This window comes from Micromys minutus, assembly GCF_963924665.1.
Source record: "Micromys minutus genome assembly, chromosome: 2".
NCBI classification, from domain to species: Eukaryota; Metazoa; Chordata; class Mammalia; order Rodentia; family Muridae; genus Micromys; species Micromys minutus.
The window spans coordinates 95,340,852-95,358,660 of NC_137971.1; the positions used below are offsets into that span (position 1 = coordinate 95,340,852).

The following is a 17,809-nucleotide window of genomic DNA, read 5'->3' on the forward strand; positions in this document are numbered from 1 at the left end:
GTGTTTGCTCCAGCAGAACACCATCCAGAAAAATAATGTATTTCATTTCACTAGGCTCAAATCACATAAAGCATAAAGTTAACAGCAAGAAAAACTGCAGAAACTATACAAACACACGAAGACTAAATTGTGTACCTTTGAATAAATAGTGTGTTTCTGGAGAAATTACAGTGATCATAGAGTCAAATGAAGATTCTAGCCCTGCACAACAGAATCTGTAGGCAATGACAAACATGATGGGTATCTACATTAAAAAAGAGACAAGTAGAGAGATCTCAAATGAATAACTTAATGACACACCTCACCGTCTTTAATGAAACAAGAGCAAACCAAACTCTAAGTTAGTGGAAGGGAGAAATAATAAAGAATAAAGAACTGCGATGCAGACGAGAAATACAGTACAAGAGAACAATGAAACAAAGTCTGTTCTTTCAAATGTAAACAGAATCCACAAGTTCTTGGTCAGATTAACTAGAAGAAACATAGAAAGGACCCTCAAGTAGAGAGGAAAGGGGGCATTACAATAGATACTACAGAAATCGAGATGATCATTAGGAAAGATTTTCATAATGATAGTACAATAAAGTAGAAAACTTGAAAGAAATATGTAACCCACCAAAATTATAAGAATATAAGAAACCTAAATATATCAAAAACAAGCAATGAGACCAAAGTTGTAATTTTTTTAAAATTCCCTTGACAACGGATAGTGTATTACTAGATGTATTCACTACTGAATTTTACTGTACATTTAACAAAAATATTAGTACTGATATTCTCCAACTATTCCACAAAATAGGAATAAATAAACCCTTCCAGATACATTTTATGAATTCATATTTACTCTGCTACTAAATTCTGATATACCAAAAGGACTCTGTTCTACTAGATAGATACCAGCTTACCCACATTTATTGCCGCTCTATTCACAATAGCTTAGTAATGGAATCCTCCCACTTGTCCATAAACGGATGAAAGGAAATCGAAAATGTGATACATATGTACAATGAAATTTTGTTTAACCAGAAGAAAATGGAAATTTGCAAGAAAATGAGTGTAACTTGAAAATACACTGAGTGAGATAGCCCAGTCCCCTAAAGACAAACCACACATCCTAACAGATCCTAACAACGAATCTTTAGATTTGTGTGTTTAATTTGAACTGCCTGTAGTGGTCAGAAAGCTAGAAAAGAAACACAGTGGGCAAATCCTTTAAACAGAGGAAGGGAATATTAGAATATGTGTAATATTTAAATAGAATGGGAAGTACAAGGAATGGGGAAAAATGGTGGTTGTAAGAAAAGTTAATCCAAACCAAAAATATATGAAAAACGGTTATATACATTTTGTATATGAAATTCATATGAAAACCCACTCCTTTGTAAGTTAATTCAAACATATAATCTTAAAAGTAGTTTTAATGATGTTGTGAATGGATAATAAGCTTCAACAGACAAACAAAAACCCAGCACCATATCTGGGATATCTCCCTATGAGTTTTTTGGTCAAGGAGGTACCTGAGACCCCAAAATATGATAGTCTTTTGCTATTGCCATTGAGTTGCCCATTAAACTAGACAGTAAGACATTATTAACTAAAACATCATAGACTTTGGTTGCAGGACAAAGAGAAATCAAACTGAGGCCTACTGGATATATCCTCACTGTTGGATAGCTTTCAAGTATTATGAGGTACTATGCAGGCTGCTGCAACAGAAAGTTGTCGATGGTCTTACCCTGCATGTCATAATTTCAACCTACCAGGCAAGATGTGCTTACTAGTGCAACAGTGGCACAGCTGTTAAAGAGGTAACCACTTCAGCCTGAATTTAAAGCCTTTTCCACAGGAGGGAATTCATGCCTGGTATCGTAAACCTGGTCAAAAGCCCAGGACTGGAGAGGTCTTGAGCACTACGAGGAACTTACTGCTTTTGTTCTGCCAAATGGTCAAGTTTTCAAACTACATTTTAAATTCTCCTATTTATTCTATGTATTAATGTTTCTTTCAACCATGTTTAAAAAATCCTTCTGCAGTGGGAGTAGTTAATACAGAGACTTAACTGGCCAAAATGCTGTGAAAAAATGAGTGTGAGTACACTTAGCTCAAAATAGGGATTCTAAATCACTACCACTCTCTCAGAGGTCAGGAAACTTTGTAGAAGAGCTGACTGAAAAAATAAACAAGAGTCAGAAATGGGGAGAAGTGCTACGAATGTCATTTTCTGGTCATGAAGTGTCCATTTCGCTCATGAATTTATGGCAGCCATTGTTACCTGCACAGAACCAGTCAACATTTCAGCTTGAATGGGAAAATTGCTGGTAAGGCCTCTCTGCTATCTGAGGAATTAATTAATGACAGCTAGGGGAGATATAATTCTTCACACATACTAAATTATCAGGTCATAAATTATGAAAGTAGGAGTAGATTTTATTTAAGAGTATAGTTTTCAAAACATTTGAACACACATAGAAGAATGAGATATGGTGATGCCTAATGGGCACAGGAGAAGGTAGTCAGTGCTACCTCGTGAGTGCAAAATCAAGCCACCATGAAGCCAGGCACAGTGGCTCAAACCTGTAACTCCTGCATTCGGGAGGCAGAAGCAAGAGAGTACCAAGCTCTACGTAACCCATCTCCAAAGCCAAAGGAAGCCAACACAAAGCTACTGTGAGCTGTCACTCAGCAGTCAATGAAATGGCTACAATTTTGAGGTGACACCAAGCACTGGGTATACGGAGTGACTGCAGTCACGCATTGTGAGACACATCGGAAAACTTTTGCAACACTGGCTGTAGATTAAATATACATTTACTATATGACCCAGAACATCTACTCTGAATGTATCTCCCAGTCGAAATGAAGGCATGCATCTACATGTGTGCAAAACCATCCTTCAAAGCTTTGTTTCTAAAGCCAATTTTACCAGATAACCACAAACTTCATAGTAAGCAGCTTCTAGGCAACCCAGTGCACTTTGGAGCCACTCCCTTCTCAAGATTGAACCTTTCAGATTAGTTTATTCTTTCACACCCTCAAAACTGCAATCGGTGGGGTCCGGCCATTTTTTTAAGATAAATTGAATGCATCTTTCCTATTGCTTGGATAGGTCTCAGTATAGTCTACCCAGGCCTGGAACCTCCATGTAGCTCAGGACAGCCTTGAACTTACATTTTTCCCCTTTACCTCTGCCCTACGGCTGAGATTTCTTTTAACACTGTTAAACTCTTTGGAAATCATGCCTCCATTAACCTATTTTAGAGGGAATTTTCTGATCAAACTGTAAGCTTATCAAGTCTTTCTGCTAAGCTCCCAATTTCGCCATAAATCCGACTAAAACAAGCTATAACAACCACACCACAGCCTGAATTCTGGACTGCCTTGAAATTTCTTGTTCCAGATTAATTCACCCATCATCTCTAAACTCAACCTCACAAAAAGTCTCAGGCCATGAACAAAATCAAGAGAAAGTCTGCCAGATAGGACATGAGTAATATCTAGAGTCTAGATCAATTGCCAGTAGCGACACTCCACTTGCAACTTCCTGAGCACAGACTTAACCATCGTCTTCACTTCCATCTGATTTTCCCATTAAGCTCTGCTGCCGCATTTGAGTCTCTCCAAAACATGTTTCTCCATGTTATCCATGTAGTTAATCCTCTCTGAAACTGCTGTCACAGACATATCCGGGGGTTTACTACAATCTTATATCCCTCTCAGAGCAACCGACTTACCAATTACAACTAACCATCCAAAATAGCCAAAAGAAATGAAAGTATAGGGTCATACATTTAAAAATCTGGGGACTGGAGATCTGGCTTAGTGGTTAAGAACACTGGCTTCTCTCCCATTGGATCCAGGTTTGATTTCCAACACCTACATGACAGCTCATAATCTCCGGTGACTCTACTCCTAAGGGATCCAATTTCTTCTCTTTGCCTCCACAGGCATTTCATGTGATACACAGACACACATGCAGGTAAAACATGCCTGTTAAATAAAGAAAATAAATACACACAAAATTTAAAAATTAGTAATATAAAGGAAGAGAGAAAAAGAAAATAAGAAAGAACAGATTGACTAGGAAAAAAAACAGCTAGTCAGGTGATGGACTATAATTGGTAATTAGTTAATTTCCTTAACATACTAAAATTCCTTAAAATGGAATGTTAGATTGGATAAAGGAGCAAGACCTAGCAATATCCTTTGTATAAGAAATTATTTTAATAGCTAGACAAGGTAGCATGCACTGTCAAATCCCAGCACTTTGGAGAGAGAAACAGGCAGATCTCTGTGAGTTCAAGGCCAGTATGGTCTACCTATCAAGTTTCAGGATGGCCAAGGTTTCAAGAGTGAGACCTTATCTAAAGAGCTACAACAACAAAAATCCCTTCAGGGCTAAGACAACATTGGATGCAGAGGTGTAAAAATACGTATCATGCTGCAATAGGTGTATTAATGACAGAAAAAAATTATAACCAAGGAATAATGTGTCCTAGGGCACAAGATGGAAGACTCCTCAATATGTCTGCTCCCAAGTGAGCCCCTGAACATACAGGAAACAAAACCTGCAGAACCGAAGGAAAAGGGGGAAAATATCTGATGAGGACTGGAGATTAGAAACCCCTCTCTCCATAATTGCTAGTACAAACTGACAGAAAATCATCCAAGGAACGGAAGGCACTGCTTGGGAGATGATTAGTGAACACGGAACAATAGCAGAACACATGTCCAAGCACACACAAACTTCCAATTGCAAACTGCCACCAAGATGGACTATTAAACAGAAGCATGTTTTTTAAAGTGGAAAAGAAATTTTAAATGGGTATAAGAATAAGTTCATTATTCTTGAACCACAATAGCATTAAACTAGAAAACAATAAGACATGGGGGCAGGGATTGTGAAAATATTCTAAATAAAATAGTCTTAAATAACCATGGGCTAATTTGGAAATGTAAAGGAAAATTACAAATTAGTTGTGGTATGTGTGTGTGTGTGTGTGTGTGTGTGTGTGTGTGTGTGTGTGTGTGTGCATGTGTATGCACATGTGTGCATGGTGTGTGCATATATGCACCTGTGGGTGGGTGTGTGGTATTTGTATGTACATCTGTAAGCAGGTGAATGCCAGAAGTCAGTGTCAGGTTCCTTCATTCATTTCACCTTGTCTCCTACTCCTGGATTTATTAAAGTTTTCATCACCAAACTAAAGTTGCTTTCCTATGGAAAATAATATGTTTCCAGAAATTTTATACTTTCACATTTCCCATTTTAGTCAAATTGTGGATACGATGTGAAGTTTTTGCATATGGATATCCAATTGTTCTGTGGTCCAAAGTCTACTCTTTACTATTAAATGCCCTCAGTTTTTAAAAACTATTTTATTGTATATTCTCTGTGTTTACATTGAAAATGTTATTCACTCCCCTCTGCCCTCTTCCCTCTCCCCCTCCACTTGTTTCCATGAAGGTGCACCCTCTCCCAATCAACCTCTCTACCTCTGTTCCTTGGCATTTCCCTACACTGGGAAAACTTGCCTTCACTGGACCAAAGGCCCCTTCTCCCATTGATGCCACACAATGCTATCTTCTGCTATATATGCAACTAGAATCATAGGTGTGCTCAATGGTTGGTGTTTTAGTCCATGGGAGTCATGGAGGGTTTAGTTGGTTGATAACGTTCTTCCCATGAGGTTGCAAACCCTTTCAACTCCTTTAGTCCCTTCTCTAGCACATTCATTTGGGGTCCCCATGTTCAGTCTGATGGTTAGCTGAAAGCATCCTCAGCTGTATCTATATGACTCTGGCAGAGCCTCTGAGGAGGCATCCATATCTGGCTCCTGCCAGTAAGCACTTTTTGGCAACAGCAATAGTGCTTGGGTTTGGTGACTGCATATGGGGTGGATCCCCAGGTGAGGCAGTCTCTGATCTCTTCTTCAATCCCTGCTCCTCTGTTTGACCTTGTATTTCCTCCCATGAGTGTTTTGCTCTACCTTCTAAGAAGGACTGAGGCATCCACATTCTGGCCTTCCGTCTTTTTGAGCTTCATAAGGCCTGTGAATTGTTTCTTGGGTATTCAGAGCTTTTGGGGGCTAGTATCCGCTTATCAGTGAGTCCATACCATTTGTGTTCTTTTGTGACTGGGTTACCTCACTCAGGATAATAGTTTCTAGTTCCATTCATTTGCCTAGAAATTTCATAAAGTCATTGTTTCTAATAGCTGAGTAGTACTCTATTGTGTAAATTAGTACCATAATTTCTGTATTCGTTTCTCTGTTGGAGGACATCTGGGTTCTTTTTAGCTTCTGGCTATTATAAATAAGGCTGCTATGAACATTGTGGTGCATGTGTCCTTGTTATATGTTGGAGTGATTTTGGGTATATGCCCAGGAGTAGAATAGCTGGGTCTTCAGGTAGTACTATTTGTACTTTGCTGAGAAACTGCCAGACTGATTTCTAGAGTGGTTGGACCAGCTTGCAATCCCTCCAATAATGAAGAAGTGTTTGTCTTTCTCCACATCTTAGCCAGCATCTGCTGTCACCTTTGTTTTTGATCTTAGCCATTCTGACTGGTGCAAGGTGGGCTCAATTTTCTCAAATATCAGTGTCGACTAATATTTATTTGTATCTATTTGTGGACTCTACTCAATTTTACTGGTGGATATTTTCTCAGGTTTCTCACTGCTAGGATTAAACGTTGTTAGCAGAAGGGTCCTTGACACTTGCTGCCCCCAACAGCCTACCACATCCTTCCCCTTGTTGGTTTATAAGTTGAAGAGAGAATTTATTTCTCCAGAAATTTTAGGAAGCTACCATTGTCCTTAGGAAAACATACTGCATTTAGTACTTAATTAACATGTCCCAGAGATGACACTATATCAAAACTTAAAGAACGTTATCAACTTAGACATTCAAAAATGTTTAATGAGTTTCTAGTCTGTGCTAGGCACCCATGTTTAGTGTTCCGGGAGTAGAACTAACTTGATTTAAAGGTTAATATCTCTATCACAGCCTGAATCTTGATATATAGGATTTTAGTGATGGCCGCCTTGACATCTTTGTTCCTCAGGGTGTAGATGACAGGGTTGAGAACAGGTGTGAGAATAGCAAACACCACATTACCCACAATGTGGAAGTCCAGGGGCAGGTCAGCCCTGTAGGCCACATAGGCTACGGCAATGGAAGAGTAGTAGGTGCCCACCACCAGGAGGTGGGAGCTGCAGGTGGAGAAGGCTTTGGAAGACCCTTCCTTGGAGTTGATCCGAAGCACTGAGGTCAGGATTCGCACGTAGGAGAGGAGCACCAGGAGGAGGGGGAGGAAGGACACCACCATGGCAATGCAGAAGCCCATGAGCGTCTGGGGGCTGGTGTCTGAGCAGGAGGCCTGGACCACAGCCAGGTGGTCACAGAAGCAGTGGTAGATGTAGGCGATGTTGTCAAACGCCATCTGGGAAGTCTGTACCACTGCTGGGATGGGAAGGAGGAGGGCAATGATCCAGGCACTGGCTGCCAGTGCAGTGTTTGTCTGTGGGGTCATGTGGACGGGGTAGTGCAGAGGGCGGCAGATAGCCACATAGCGGTCATAGGCCATGACCACCAGGATGAAGGCTTCTGAGCAATTAAAACCATGGAATAGATACATCTGCAGGAAGCATGCTGGGAAACTGAGGAAGTGGTCTCCTAGCAAGAACAGGGACAGCAACTTGGGGACAGTGGTTGTAGTTGAGAAGATGTCTAGAGCTGACAGGTTGATTAGGAAGAAGTACATGGGCTTGTGGAGGCTGGGCTCGGCCACCACAGCCACCAGGATCAGGGTGTTCCCCACCAGGATGAGCAGGTAGAGGAGGAGAAAGATGAAGAAGACAGGAAGGAAGAGAGATTTTTGCAGAGAGGGGATGCCTATAAGGTAGAAGCGGGCCTGAGAGTCCCCTGACCCGTTACAAGCTGTGTTCTCCATGGCGGGTTAAAGCGAGATGCTCAGGATGTGGGGGGCAGACATCTTGAAATCACACTCATCTGTAAACAGAAGGACCAGAAATTTTGGCATGACAATTACACAACAACTGTCTAATTAATATAAATTATTTACCACCGTTCTAGTAGCTCAGTGGGTAGAGTTCTACCTCAGCACACTAAAGGTTAGTTCTGCTCCCAGCACGACCTAGACCTGGCCATCCACCTAGAGCTGGAACAAGAAAATTGGGAGTTAGAAATCTTCCCCAAATTCTTTCTCTGGCACCAAAATAGACTCTTTGCTTTTAAAATCAAGTATAGACAAAAGATCTGCACCACTAAGTCTATGTGATGCTTTCATGGGCGTGTCCTAAGAAAGACATTACACGACCTGGAGCACAACCATCTCAATGTATTAAGGAGCTTTGGATGGTTGTTTTCTTTATGTATTATACGATCTTGGGAGGGGGTGTTAAATCCCCTAAGCCAGAACTCTTTCTTCACTTTTGACAATACTTCAGTATTTTTTGAGAGACTGACATCTTTGTCACCAACTGCTTGTGGAAACCAGCTGTTTCTGAGGTTCGCTAGAACATGCTGCCTCCCATCAGAAGCCCTAACCTGGGACTGACTTCTTTCTCTTTTGTCTGCTTCTAATTTGAAATATCTACATTCTGTCTCCGGGATCTCTATATCCTGCTCTAGATCAGGGGGTGGAGGTGTTCTGTCATTTTGTCGGGGTAAGGGTGACTCTGAGAATGTTCGAAACAGGGAAGAATCCTTCTCGATGGTGCTCCTGGTGACTGTCCTCATTGACCACAATTCGTCAGGAAGAAAAAGAAAATCTAAGCAGGTTCACTGACTGGTCCTGTCTGGATCTCAGGCTGGCTCAGATCAGCAGGTTCTCTGACTGAACACTGCCCACCACCTAGAAGAGCTCTCTGGACCCTACTCAGGGATGCCATGATGCCCCAGGATGGTTTGTGGGCACTGGGACATAAAAATGGTCCCAATGAAAAAAGGACCTTCTCAAAGAAATCAGAAGCCAATTACATACAAATTTGGAGGTACTTAGATGAAGAAAAAAAATAACGACTTATTCTCAACTTTGTGCTCATCCTTTGGAGTAAACAACTCTTACCCAACCCAGTGATTTGTGGGTACCATCTTTTTACCTGCTTGAGAGCCAACCTAGTTTCCCACTCGTCTAAGGAAACATCTCTTACCCTTGAACCAATAATGCAATAACTGAAAGCTTTTTGAAAAACATTTTAGCTCCCAACATAGGTCAGTGACTGCACACACAGGACAGAGGTTTCCCAGCTGCCACAGCCAGCTAGCTGCTCCTCCAGGGTGTCTCTGCCACGCCTTTGATTCCCGGAAAAGGCTTATTCATCCACATGTCCTTTCCAGCAAACCTATAGGGTCACATTTCCAAGGGCAAAATCTCTCTCTCTTTCTCTCTCTCTCTCTCTCTCTCTCTCTCTCTCTCTCTCTCTCTCTCTCTCTCTCTGTCTCTCTCTGTCTGTCTGTCTGTCTCTCTCTGTCTGTCTGTCTGTCTCTCTCTGTCTGTCTCTGTCTGTCTCTGTCTGTCTGTCTCTGTCTCTCTCTGTCTCTCTCTGTCTCTCTCTGTCTCTCTCTCTCTCTCTCTCTCTCTCTCTGAGATAATGCCCGATAAGACTGATTTTTTTCCCTGTTATCTGAATGGTTGACAGTTAATTTGGATCTGTTTCTCATTTCAGGTTGAGGTTGTTGTTTTATCCTGAAGTATATGCTTGGTCTGAATAGTGCTGTCCAGCAGGCCCTGCCCTAGAAGATCTTCCAGGCAGTGGCTTCCTAGTTACCCATTCCAGTGTTGGTAGGGAAAGAAGAACCATGCACTGGTCACCTGAATGCCCAACCTAAATGTCCTGTCATCTCCTCTTATTTCTCAGCACTACCAGGGGAAAATCATCCCTCTTCAAAACACAAGATCTGAGTGTAAGAGAAGGGCAAGCCATGTCCAAGACTATGGTGGTGATAAGTTAGGGCAAAGGGTCTTTTTGAATCCAGCTTCCAAGGACTAAGCTGTACCTGTCAGTCAGGAGAGCTCAGCCACCCTCAGGAGGAGTCTTGGAGCCTTTAGCCTTGTTTTGCTCATTTGTAAAGTGATGGTTATGAGACAAATATCTCCAAAGGGTTTCAAGTTCAGTGAGCCACTGCTGAGTGGAGATGCTGGCAGAAATGGATGTGACAAAGTCTGGTCTAAGTGATAGAGTTCTTCCCGTCACAAAACACTGGCTCTTTAAGAGTCAAGTGTATGGACTTGGGAGACCAAGGACTGACCAAGTGTGAATCCCTGCTGTGACTTACATGTACGTGGCCTTCATGTCACTTCACATTCTGAACGTTGTTTTCCTCATCTGCAACCTTGAAGGCTTTATTTTATTTTCATGGAGAGACCGCTTAGACAGCCAATGCTTACTGAGGCTAAACCACATAAAAGCTCAGAATTTGCTGTAGTGTCATTTTCCATGACTCTAGCTGCTATCAGTCTTCCCGAGGGTAGGTCTGGGCTCAGATGGTCTGAATGTTATCTGCAGGCATATCCACTTGCCTGCCGCTAGCACTGTATCCGGCTCAGGATCCCACAGCTCCTGCTCACCCATGGGTCCTAGATGCTGAGAGCTTCTGTCTTTACACTCAGTCTTTCTGGTCCAAGCCTATAGTCCCTGGACCATTACCACTCTCTGCATATCTTTGGCTTCGCCGTCCCCAGCATTGCTTACCTGTTGGATCTGGTCCACAGTGATGTCTGCTGTGATTCTCCACAGCAGGAGTAGCAGGCTGGGATGAGGTTGAGCTCATTAAAACCTCAGTCCTCTCCTTCCAGCCAGGTCTCCTGGGTAATTTTCAGTATGATGCCTCTTCCCTAGTACAATACTCCATACTCTCAAAAAATCACTTGCTGGCGTCCCCTACAGCATTCATCCCAAGGAGGCAAGATGTGTCCCTGGGCTTTGTTGATAATGAGAAGATTGTCACTAACAACCCTCAAGGGTCCAGAATTTTATACTAATGATATAGGTATAGTCTTTGTTCTCATTAGCTGGTCCTCACAACAGAGGAGGCAGGAAGTAACAATGGGGCAGAACAGAAATTTCAAAAGGACAAAGAGACTTAGGGGATGAAATGGCTTGTTCATTTTAACAGTGATGAATGAAGACCGAGTTTGCTTTTTGACCCAAAGCTCTATTTCTTGCCTAGTGCCTTGATCACTGTAGCGCAGTTGCATACTACTCAAAAGCAAGTGACCTGAAACTATTCGATATGAATTCCCTCCTGCCTTGGCTTGCTGGCCCTCCTTTAACTTCCACTGTGGCCATAGGAATAGGAATCTGCCTTCCAGACAAGCCTTTGGTTCCAGAAATAGCTCCCCTTCCTCTGTATTTTCTCTTCAGAGTGTGCTGTCTTAGCTATGTTTTCCTTAGCTTATTAATTCAGTGGCGCGGGGTCTCCCAATCCATCGTACACAACAATCTCAGCTTCCAGGCCAGTGGAATGACTATTCTAATCTTGGTGGATGTGTACATTCTCTGGAGCTATGTTATTTAGAGACGAATAATCTTAATCTAAGGAGAAGGAAGGAACTCCTTTGGCTCTCAGGGATAGGGAAAGAGGCCCTCCTATTTTCTACCTCAAATTCTAGACTTGTATACACTGAACAGACTGGGAACTGCCATGCCTCCTGGCTGCTTGTTAAAAGTATAAGCTGTAGCTCATTTATTTAGCTTTAGCTTATCAGCAACACAGCTATGACTTCCCAACCACGGCCAGCCAGCCAGCACCCAAGCTGAGTCTTCAATCTGTTATTGGTCCCTTAGCCCAGGTTGCCTCCTTCTGAGTGATGGGGCTTCGTTGTAAGATCTGTGACTCTTAGGCACATGAGACTTACCGCTTCAATTCCCTTGCTATGAACTGTGTGCCATCACCAAATGCGAGGTCATACAAGATATCATTAGGACGGATGAGTTATTTGGCTTTGCATAGAGACTATTTCCAGAAGGTGCATGTTTTGAAGGCTTGGCTGCCAGTCATTGTGATTTGGGGAAGTCGTTGGCTCCTGACGGCTTGCCTTCCCCTCCTCCGTAGATTTATTCATCAGTGGGTTCATAACTTGATGATGCTATTGGGGAAGTGATGGAAAGTAGGAAGTGGGGCCTAATTTCAGCCACTGCAGGCATATACTGTAGGAGTTTAGCTTACTTGTCCACCATGGGGTGGGCAGCTTGGCTGTGCTCTACACAAGCCCACAGAACCAAGGCAAACAATCATGCTGTAAGCCTCTCTAAAGCTGTTAGTCAAATGGGCCCTTAGGTTGACTCTCCCAGGCATTTTGTCATGATTGTGAGAAGTGACTAAGACTTTGGGTAATTAAGTGTGCAGATGACAATGGCAGATACACTGTGGGCGAGGAGGGCAAATCCATATCCAGACTGGGCTTCCTGTCTGTAAAGACAAACAGCACCCTCCCTTCAAGAAGGGAGAAGGAGATCCAGCACCATCACAGCTAACCAGCTCCCCCGAGTGCTGGCTATTCAGAGCCTGTGTGCAATGCTGGCCTTTGCTGTTGGCATTTTGAGTTCTTAGCAGAAAATGAACCAGATCAGCCTTGGGATTCAGCCTCTCTCCATATTGCTGGAGTTTTTATTCATGATTCTTTTTAGAATACTCATATTTTATAAAATCTCCCACTATCCTCTCTTGTTTTCCCACCACTAGCTCTGAACCCCTTCTTTCTCCCAGCAAGTCCTCCTCTTACTTTTATGTCTTTTTTGCTTCTGTCTGTGTGACCCACTGAGTTTAGTTGGGGTTGTTTGCATGAGCATAGGTATTATGGATCTAATATAAAACTGAGATTCTGGCAAAGTATGAAACCTTTAACTCTTCAGAGCCAGGGTCATTTCACCTACTTCACACTGCCCACTCCTGCTTATGGTGACCTTTTTCTATCATGGGTACCCTTTAGAAGTCACATAGGGTGGAGCAGGAACTCACCAGTTTCCACTCTAGAAAGCTTTGCCCCCAAGAAACCCTATATAAAGCCTGCCTCCTGCCCCGTTCTTTGTTGCTTCTCATCTGAGCAGAAACAGCCGCCCTCTTGTGTCCTTCCCAATAAATCTCTTGGATGAGGTTTGTTGTTCAGTGTGACTTTGTGGTATTCACAGAAAGGTCCTTCGTATCCATGAGATGCTAGAAAGTTAATTCCTGTGTATTAAGTAAGATGTTTCAAAAGAGAAAATAGTGAGGGGGTTTTAAGTTTCAACGGATGGACCTTCCCCCCCTGCCATAAATAGAATTATTAAATCATATTACTTGTTATTAATGAAGACCAAAGAACGGATTGGTAGTGTGACAATAATTAATGATGTTGCAGCAGTCACCTAGGGAAAGTTCTTGTGCATTGACAAATTTGTTCACGGAGGTAGTTTCTGTGGTTGAAACATTGCAATCTGGGGACTAGACAGTCTCTGGCTTGTGGTTCTAATTGTGATGGTGAACACATGGAATCACAATTCTTAAACCAAAGCCAGTAGCAACCAGTGCAGCTACTTCTCTGACCTCAGTCCTCCTTCCCAGCTGACCATGAAAAAGAACAGCCAATGGTTCATATTCCCTTTGGTACAGTGTTTTCATCCAAAACATTAAAAAGAAACTCATTGCTTTTTCTTGAAGAAGTTTCACCTTGGAGAATGAGAAAGGTAAGGTTCCAATGGAGGGACTGGACCAGAACTCAGACTTTTGAAAAGGTTATTTGAAGCCCAGCTCTTCTACAGATGAAGCAGGCCCTGATAAATCTAGAAGTTTTCCAAATGTGGGGCAATATACAGATGATGGTTTGTGGTGCAGGCTGTGCTTACGTTAAAGGTGCTATCTTAATAGATATATGGAAACTTTAGTTTCAAAACACAACAGCCACATGGGACATAAATATATTCACATTTATTTGCTGTTGTTACCGGGGTCTCTCCGAGAAGATAACAATATCCGTGGTCAGTAAAGGGTTCAGAGATGGTCAGTAGAGGGTTCAGAGATAAACCACCATGGAGACAGTTTTAGAGAACAATGTCTGCTTTATGGCACTAGAGAAACGACTTAGGTGACAGAAGCCTATCAGCTGTGATTGGCTAGCACATGAGTGTCCATGCTATTATGGGCTCTGAGGGGAAAGATAAAAATGTTGCAGCTCTGAAGGGAAAAAGTCTTCTGGCAGTTTGGAGTCAAGAAATACCACAAAGTCCCACTGCACAGCATAGCTAAAACCTCATCTATATCAGCACTGAAATAAGCCTTAAACAGAAGCTCTGTTTAATGGATTTGTTTTGACATTAACCCCAAACAGAACAACAGCATGAGCTAATCCAGTGACTACCGCCATCCCCCGTGTGTGGGCAGAGATGCAGCTCTGAGCTCTGAATACCTAACATCGTTCAGTGCTTTGGCATCAGTGTGCCTGCAGATCTTCTCCAGAAAAGAAGCTGCTACGGACATGAACGTCTCAGCCCTTCACAACAGACTGTCTCCTGCCTCTTGCATTCATTAGATGATGTTTGCTATTTGACAGTCCCTGGTGGGACAGATAACCTCCCTCTACCAGCCCCATGACATTCTGGAATTCAACTCTCTTCTGAAGTTTCTTTTGTTGCCCTTTTGTCTCTTTTTAAGAAAAAAATCTAGGTTCTCATGAGGCAGCCCAGGCTGGTCTGGGATTCCCGATTGCTCTTCACCTCCCAAGTGCTGGGATTCCATGTTTCTTATCACAGCACTCAGTTTAGACGTTTGTATCTCCAGTTTTCTTTTGGATGCTGGCTACTCATTATGTCAATGGCTTCCTTATCTTCATCTTTATCTACCTACACAACTTCTTCTACAAGTACCTTCTGCTTCATTCCCCACTTCAGAGTCATCCAAGAATCCACAAAGTTGAACCTGTAGCCTCCACAAGCAGGCTTGTCTGCATCTTCTTCCTCATGACCATAAGACTAGACACTGGCCCGTCGTGGGCGCCTTTTCCTCTAGGATTGGGTGATTTCACAGAGGCAGTCAGCTCTACAATGCCGCCTTTACGTTGCACAACAAACCTCACACGTGGGAAAGACACGAAGGCTGGCTGCCTCTGCTCAGGCAAGAAATAGAAAAGAACTGAGCTGGAAACAAGCTTCATATAATGTTTCTTGGGGGCAGAGACTTCTTGGGTAAGAATTTCTAGTGTGGAGATTGGTGGGATTTCAAGACTTGAGTTTGAGTGGACTCAGAGATTGGTGGGTTTTCAAACTCAGAAGTGAGCTTGGACCCTACAAGTACCACTGCGGTGTCTATGGAGAAGAGCACACTAAAGTAGATGTGGAGAGTTCGGATTCATCCACTGGCCAAAGTCCTTCAGAATTTAGTATTCTGATTTCTGGGAACACTCAGGAACATGGTGGTGTGTCACACTTGTTACTTAGAATTGTAGTATGCCAAGCAGGCTAGCTGCCAGGTCATGCCTGCATTTTCTCCTCTAATTATTGTCCATTCTGAAAGGTCACCATCGTAGCTCTTGTCTAGTCCCTGTGCTGCTGACCAGTCCTTTAGCCCTGTTCTTTCCAATGTCCTTAATATCCTACTGAAGCCATCACTGGTAGACTGGCATACACCCACATTTCTTTGGACTTCACTTTTCAGGGGACTAAACCTAAATGAAAAAAAAATCAGAGTCTCTCATGGACTCTTCCTGTTGAAAGCAATTATTTTCTTAGTTGGTGCCCTTCAGGACTCTCCTGCATAGGGTTGTAATGTGGTCCTAAGTCATTTATACTTCAGAGAAAGATTTGCAATGCCTTCCCTGAAGTCCACCAAAGTAATTGATTCTAGAGATTTTCCAATGAGGCCATAGCTAAGCGGGTTGAAAACTCTAAATGTTGTGAGAGTAGATATCACGAGAGTCTGAGCCACCTGCTCATGCACCTTACACCTTCTGGGTCTGCCCGAGCTTAGTATGACATACATCCTACTCAATCATGTGGCAGTTTTGTACAGGTCCCATTTTAATGTTTGTGTGTTCAATTTAATAACAAAATCATAGGTGATAACTGGAGGCCTATTAGATTTGAATTTGGAATATGCCCTACAGCTTGAATGTGAATTCTTAGCTCCTAACTAATGTTGGTTGGGGAAGTCCTAGAAACTTTCTGTTTGGAGGAGGTAGGTCATTGGCTGTGCATCTTTGAAGGTTGTATCTTGTCTTGATCCTTTCATGTTTCTCCCGCTTGGCTTCCTGTCTGCTAAGAGGTGAGCAGCCATGTTTTCCACACATTCCCACTGCTGTGCTCTTCTCCCTAAGTGCATGGAGCGGAGTAGCCACTGAGTGAGCCTTCGAAATCCCAAGGTGGAGAAGTCTGCCCTTCGTGCTGTTCTCTCCAGTGTTTGACCACAGTTATAATAAAATCGACTAACACAAATGTAGAGGTTTTGCTCTACCTGAATATAACCATGTGGTTTTTAAGCTTTTGGAATAGATTGGTGGGACGAGTTTGAAGAGTTTGGACATGTGGATTAGAGAAACCATTGTGTGACAGAAGCTAAGCTTAATGGTTGGCTTCTGCTCTTCCACTGAGCTATATCCCCAGTAACATTTCTTTTCTTTTGAATGTTTCTGATAGAATTTCTTTTGCCATGCAGATTTTTAAAAATCTTTGTGTGTACATGATCTATGTGCATTTTCATGTTTCTCTGTATGGTTGCAGGCATGCCATGGCACACCCGAGGAGATCAGAGGTCACATGTTAGACTCACCTTCGACCTTGACATGGGGGCTTTTGTTTGCTGTGTGTGGCCCACTTTGGGCTGGCTGGCCCCAGGGATTCTGCTGTCTCCACTTCTCACCTTGCTGTAGAAGCACTGAGATTACAGATGGGGGCTACCACATCTGGACTTGTGTGGGTTCTGAGATTACAGATGGGGGCTACCACATCTGGACTTGTGTGGGTTCTGAGATTACAGATGGGGCTACCACATCTGGACTTGTGTGGGTTCTGAGATTACAGATGGGGCTACCACATCTGGACTTGTGTGGGTTCTGAGATTACAGATGGGGCTACCACATCTGGAATTGTGTGGGTTCTGAGATTACAGATGGAAGCTACCACATCTGAACTTGTGTGGAATCTGGGCATCCAAACTCAGGTCCTCATGATTGAATGTCAAGTGCTTTACACATTGGGCCTCCTCTCTAGCTTCCAATTTTTAAAATATACTTTGCTTGGCTGAACAGTGGGGGCACACACTTTTACTCACAGCACTGTAGAGGCAAAGGCAGGTGGATCTCTGTAAGTTTAAGACCATCCTGGTCTATAGAGTTGGTTCCAGGATACCCAGGGCTACCCAGTAAAGCCCTGTCTCAAAAACAAACAACCCAGAAACAACAACAAAACTCTAACAAATAATATATATATATACATGCAATATATGCAAATATATATTGTTTATACAGAATTTTTTTATTTCTTGGCTTGCAATTGTTTTCTTTTTTTTTTTAGTAAATGTTTTTGAATTATCCAGTAGTGAAATTTATAGACAACCTTAGATTCTTATAAAAAATAAAGGTTAACATTATCTCACTGTGCAGAGGAAATGCCATGAACTAAGTTATGAAGATCAAAGAGAGGCCTGTTCACTTCAGTGGGCTTTTATTATACAACTTTACACTCATTAATTTGGCCATTTCGTAGTATTTACTGAGTTTCTACTCTGAGCACTGAACCACTCCGAGTCTTTTCCTCTGAGTGATACATATCTAGTTGGAATCCTGGGGTCAGAGTTAGCTGTATTGAGAGTCAAACAT

The 17,809-nt window shown here is 42.5% G+C and overlaps 1 protein-coding gene across 1 annotated transcript; it reads right to left on the minus strand.

Moving 5' to 3' along the window:
• Positions 1 to 6,980: 6,980 nt before the first annotated feature.
• LOC308417773 (olfactory receptor 2AT4-like) lies at positions 6,981 to 7,951 on the minus strand (the record flags this gene model as incomplete). Its single annotated transcript, XM_080913075.1, is given in 2 exon segments — positions 6,981 to 7,019; positions 7,022 to 7,951. Coding segments are annotated over 2 exon segments (969 nt in total).
• Between the last annotated feature and the right edge of the window lie 9,858 nt (positions 7,952 to 17,809).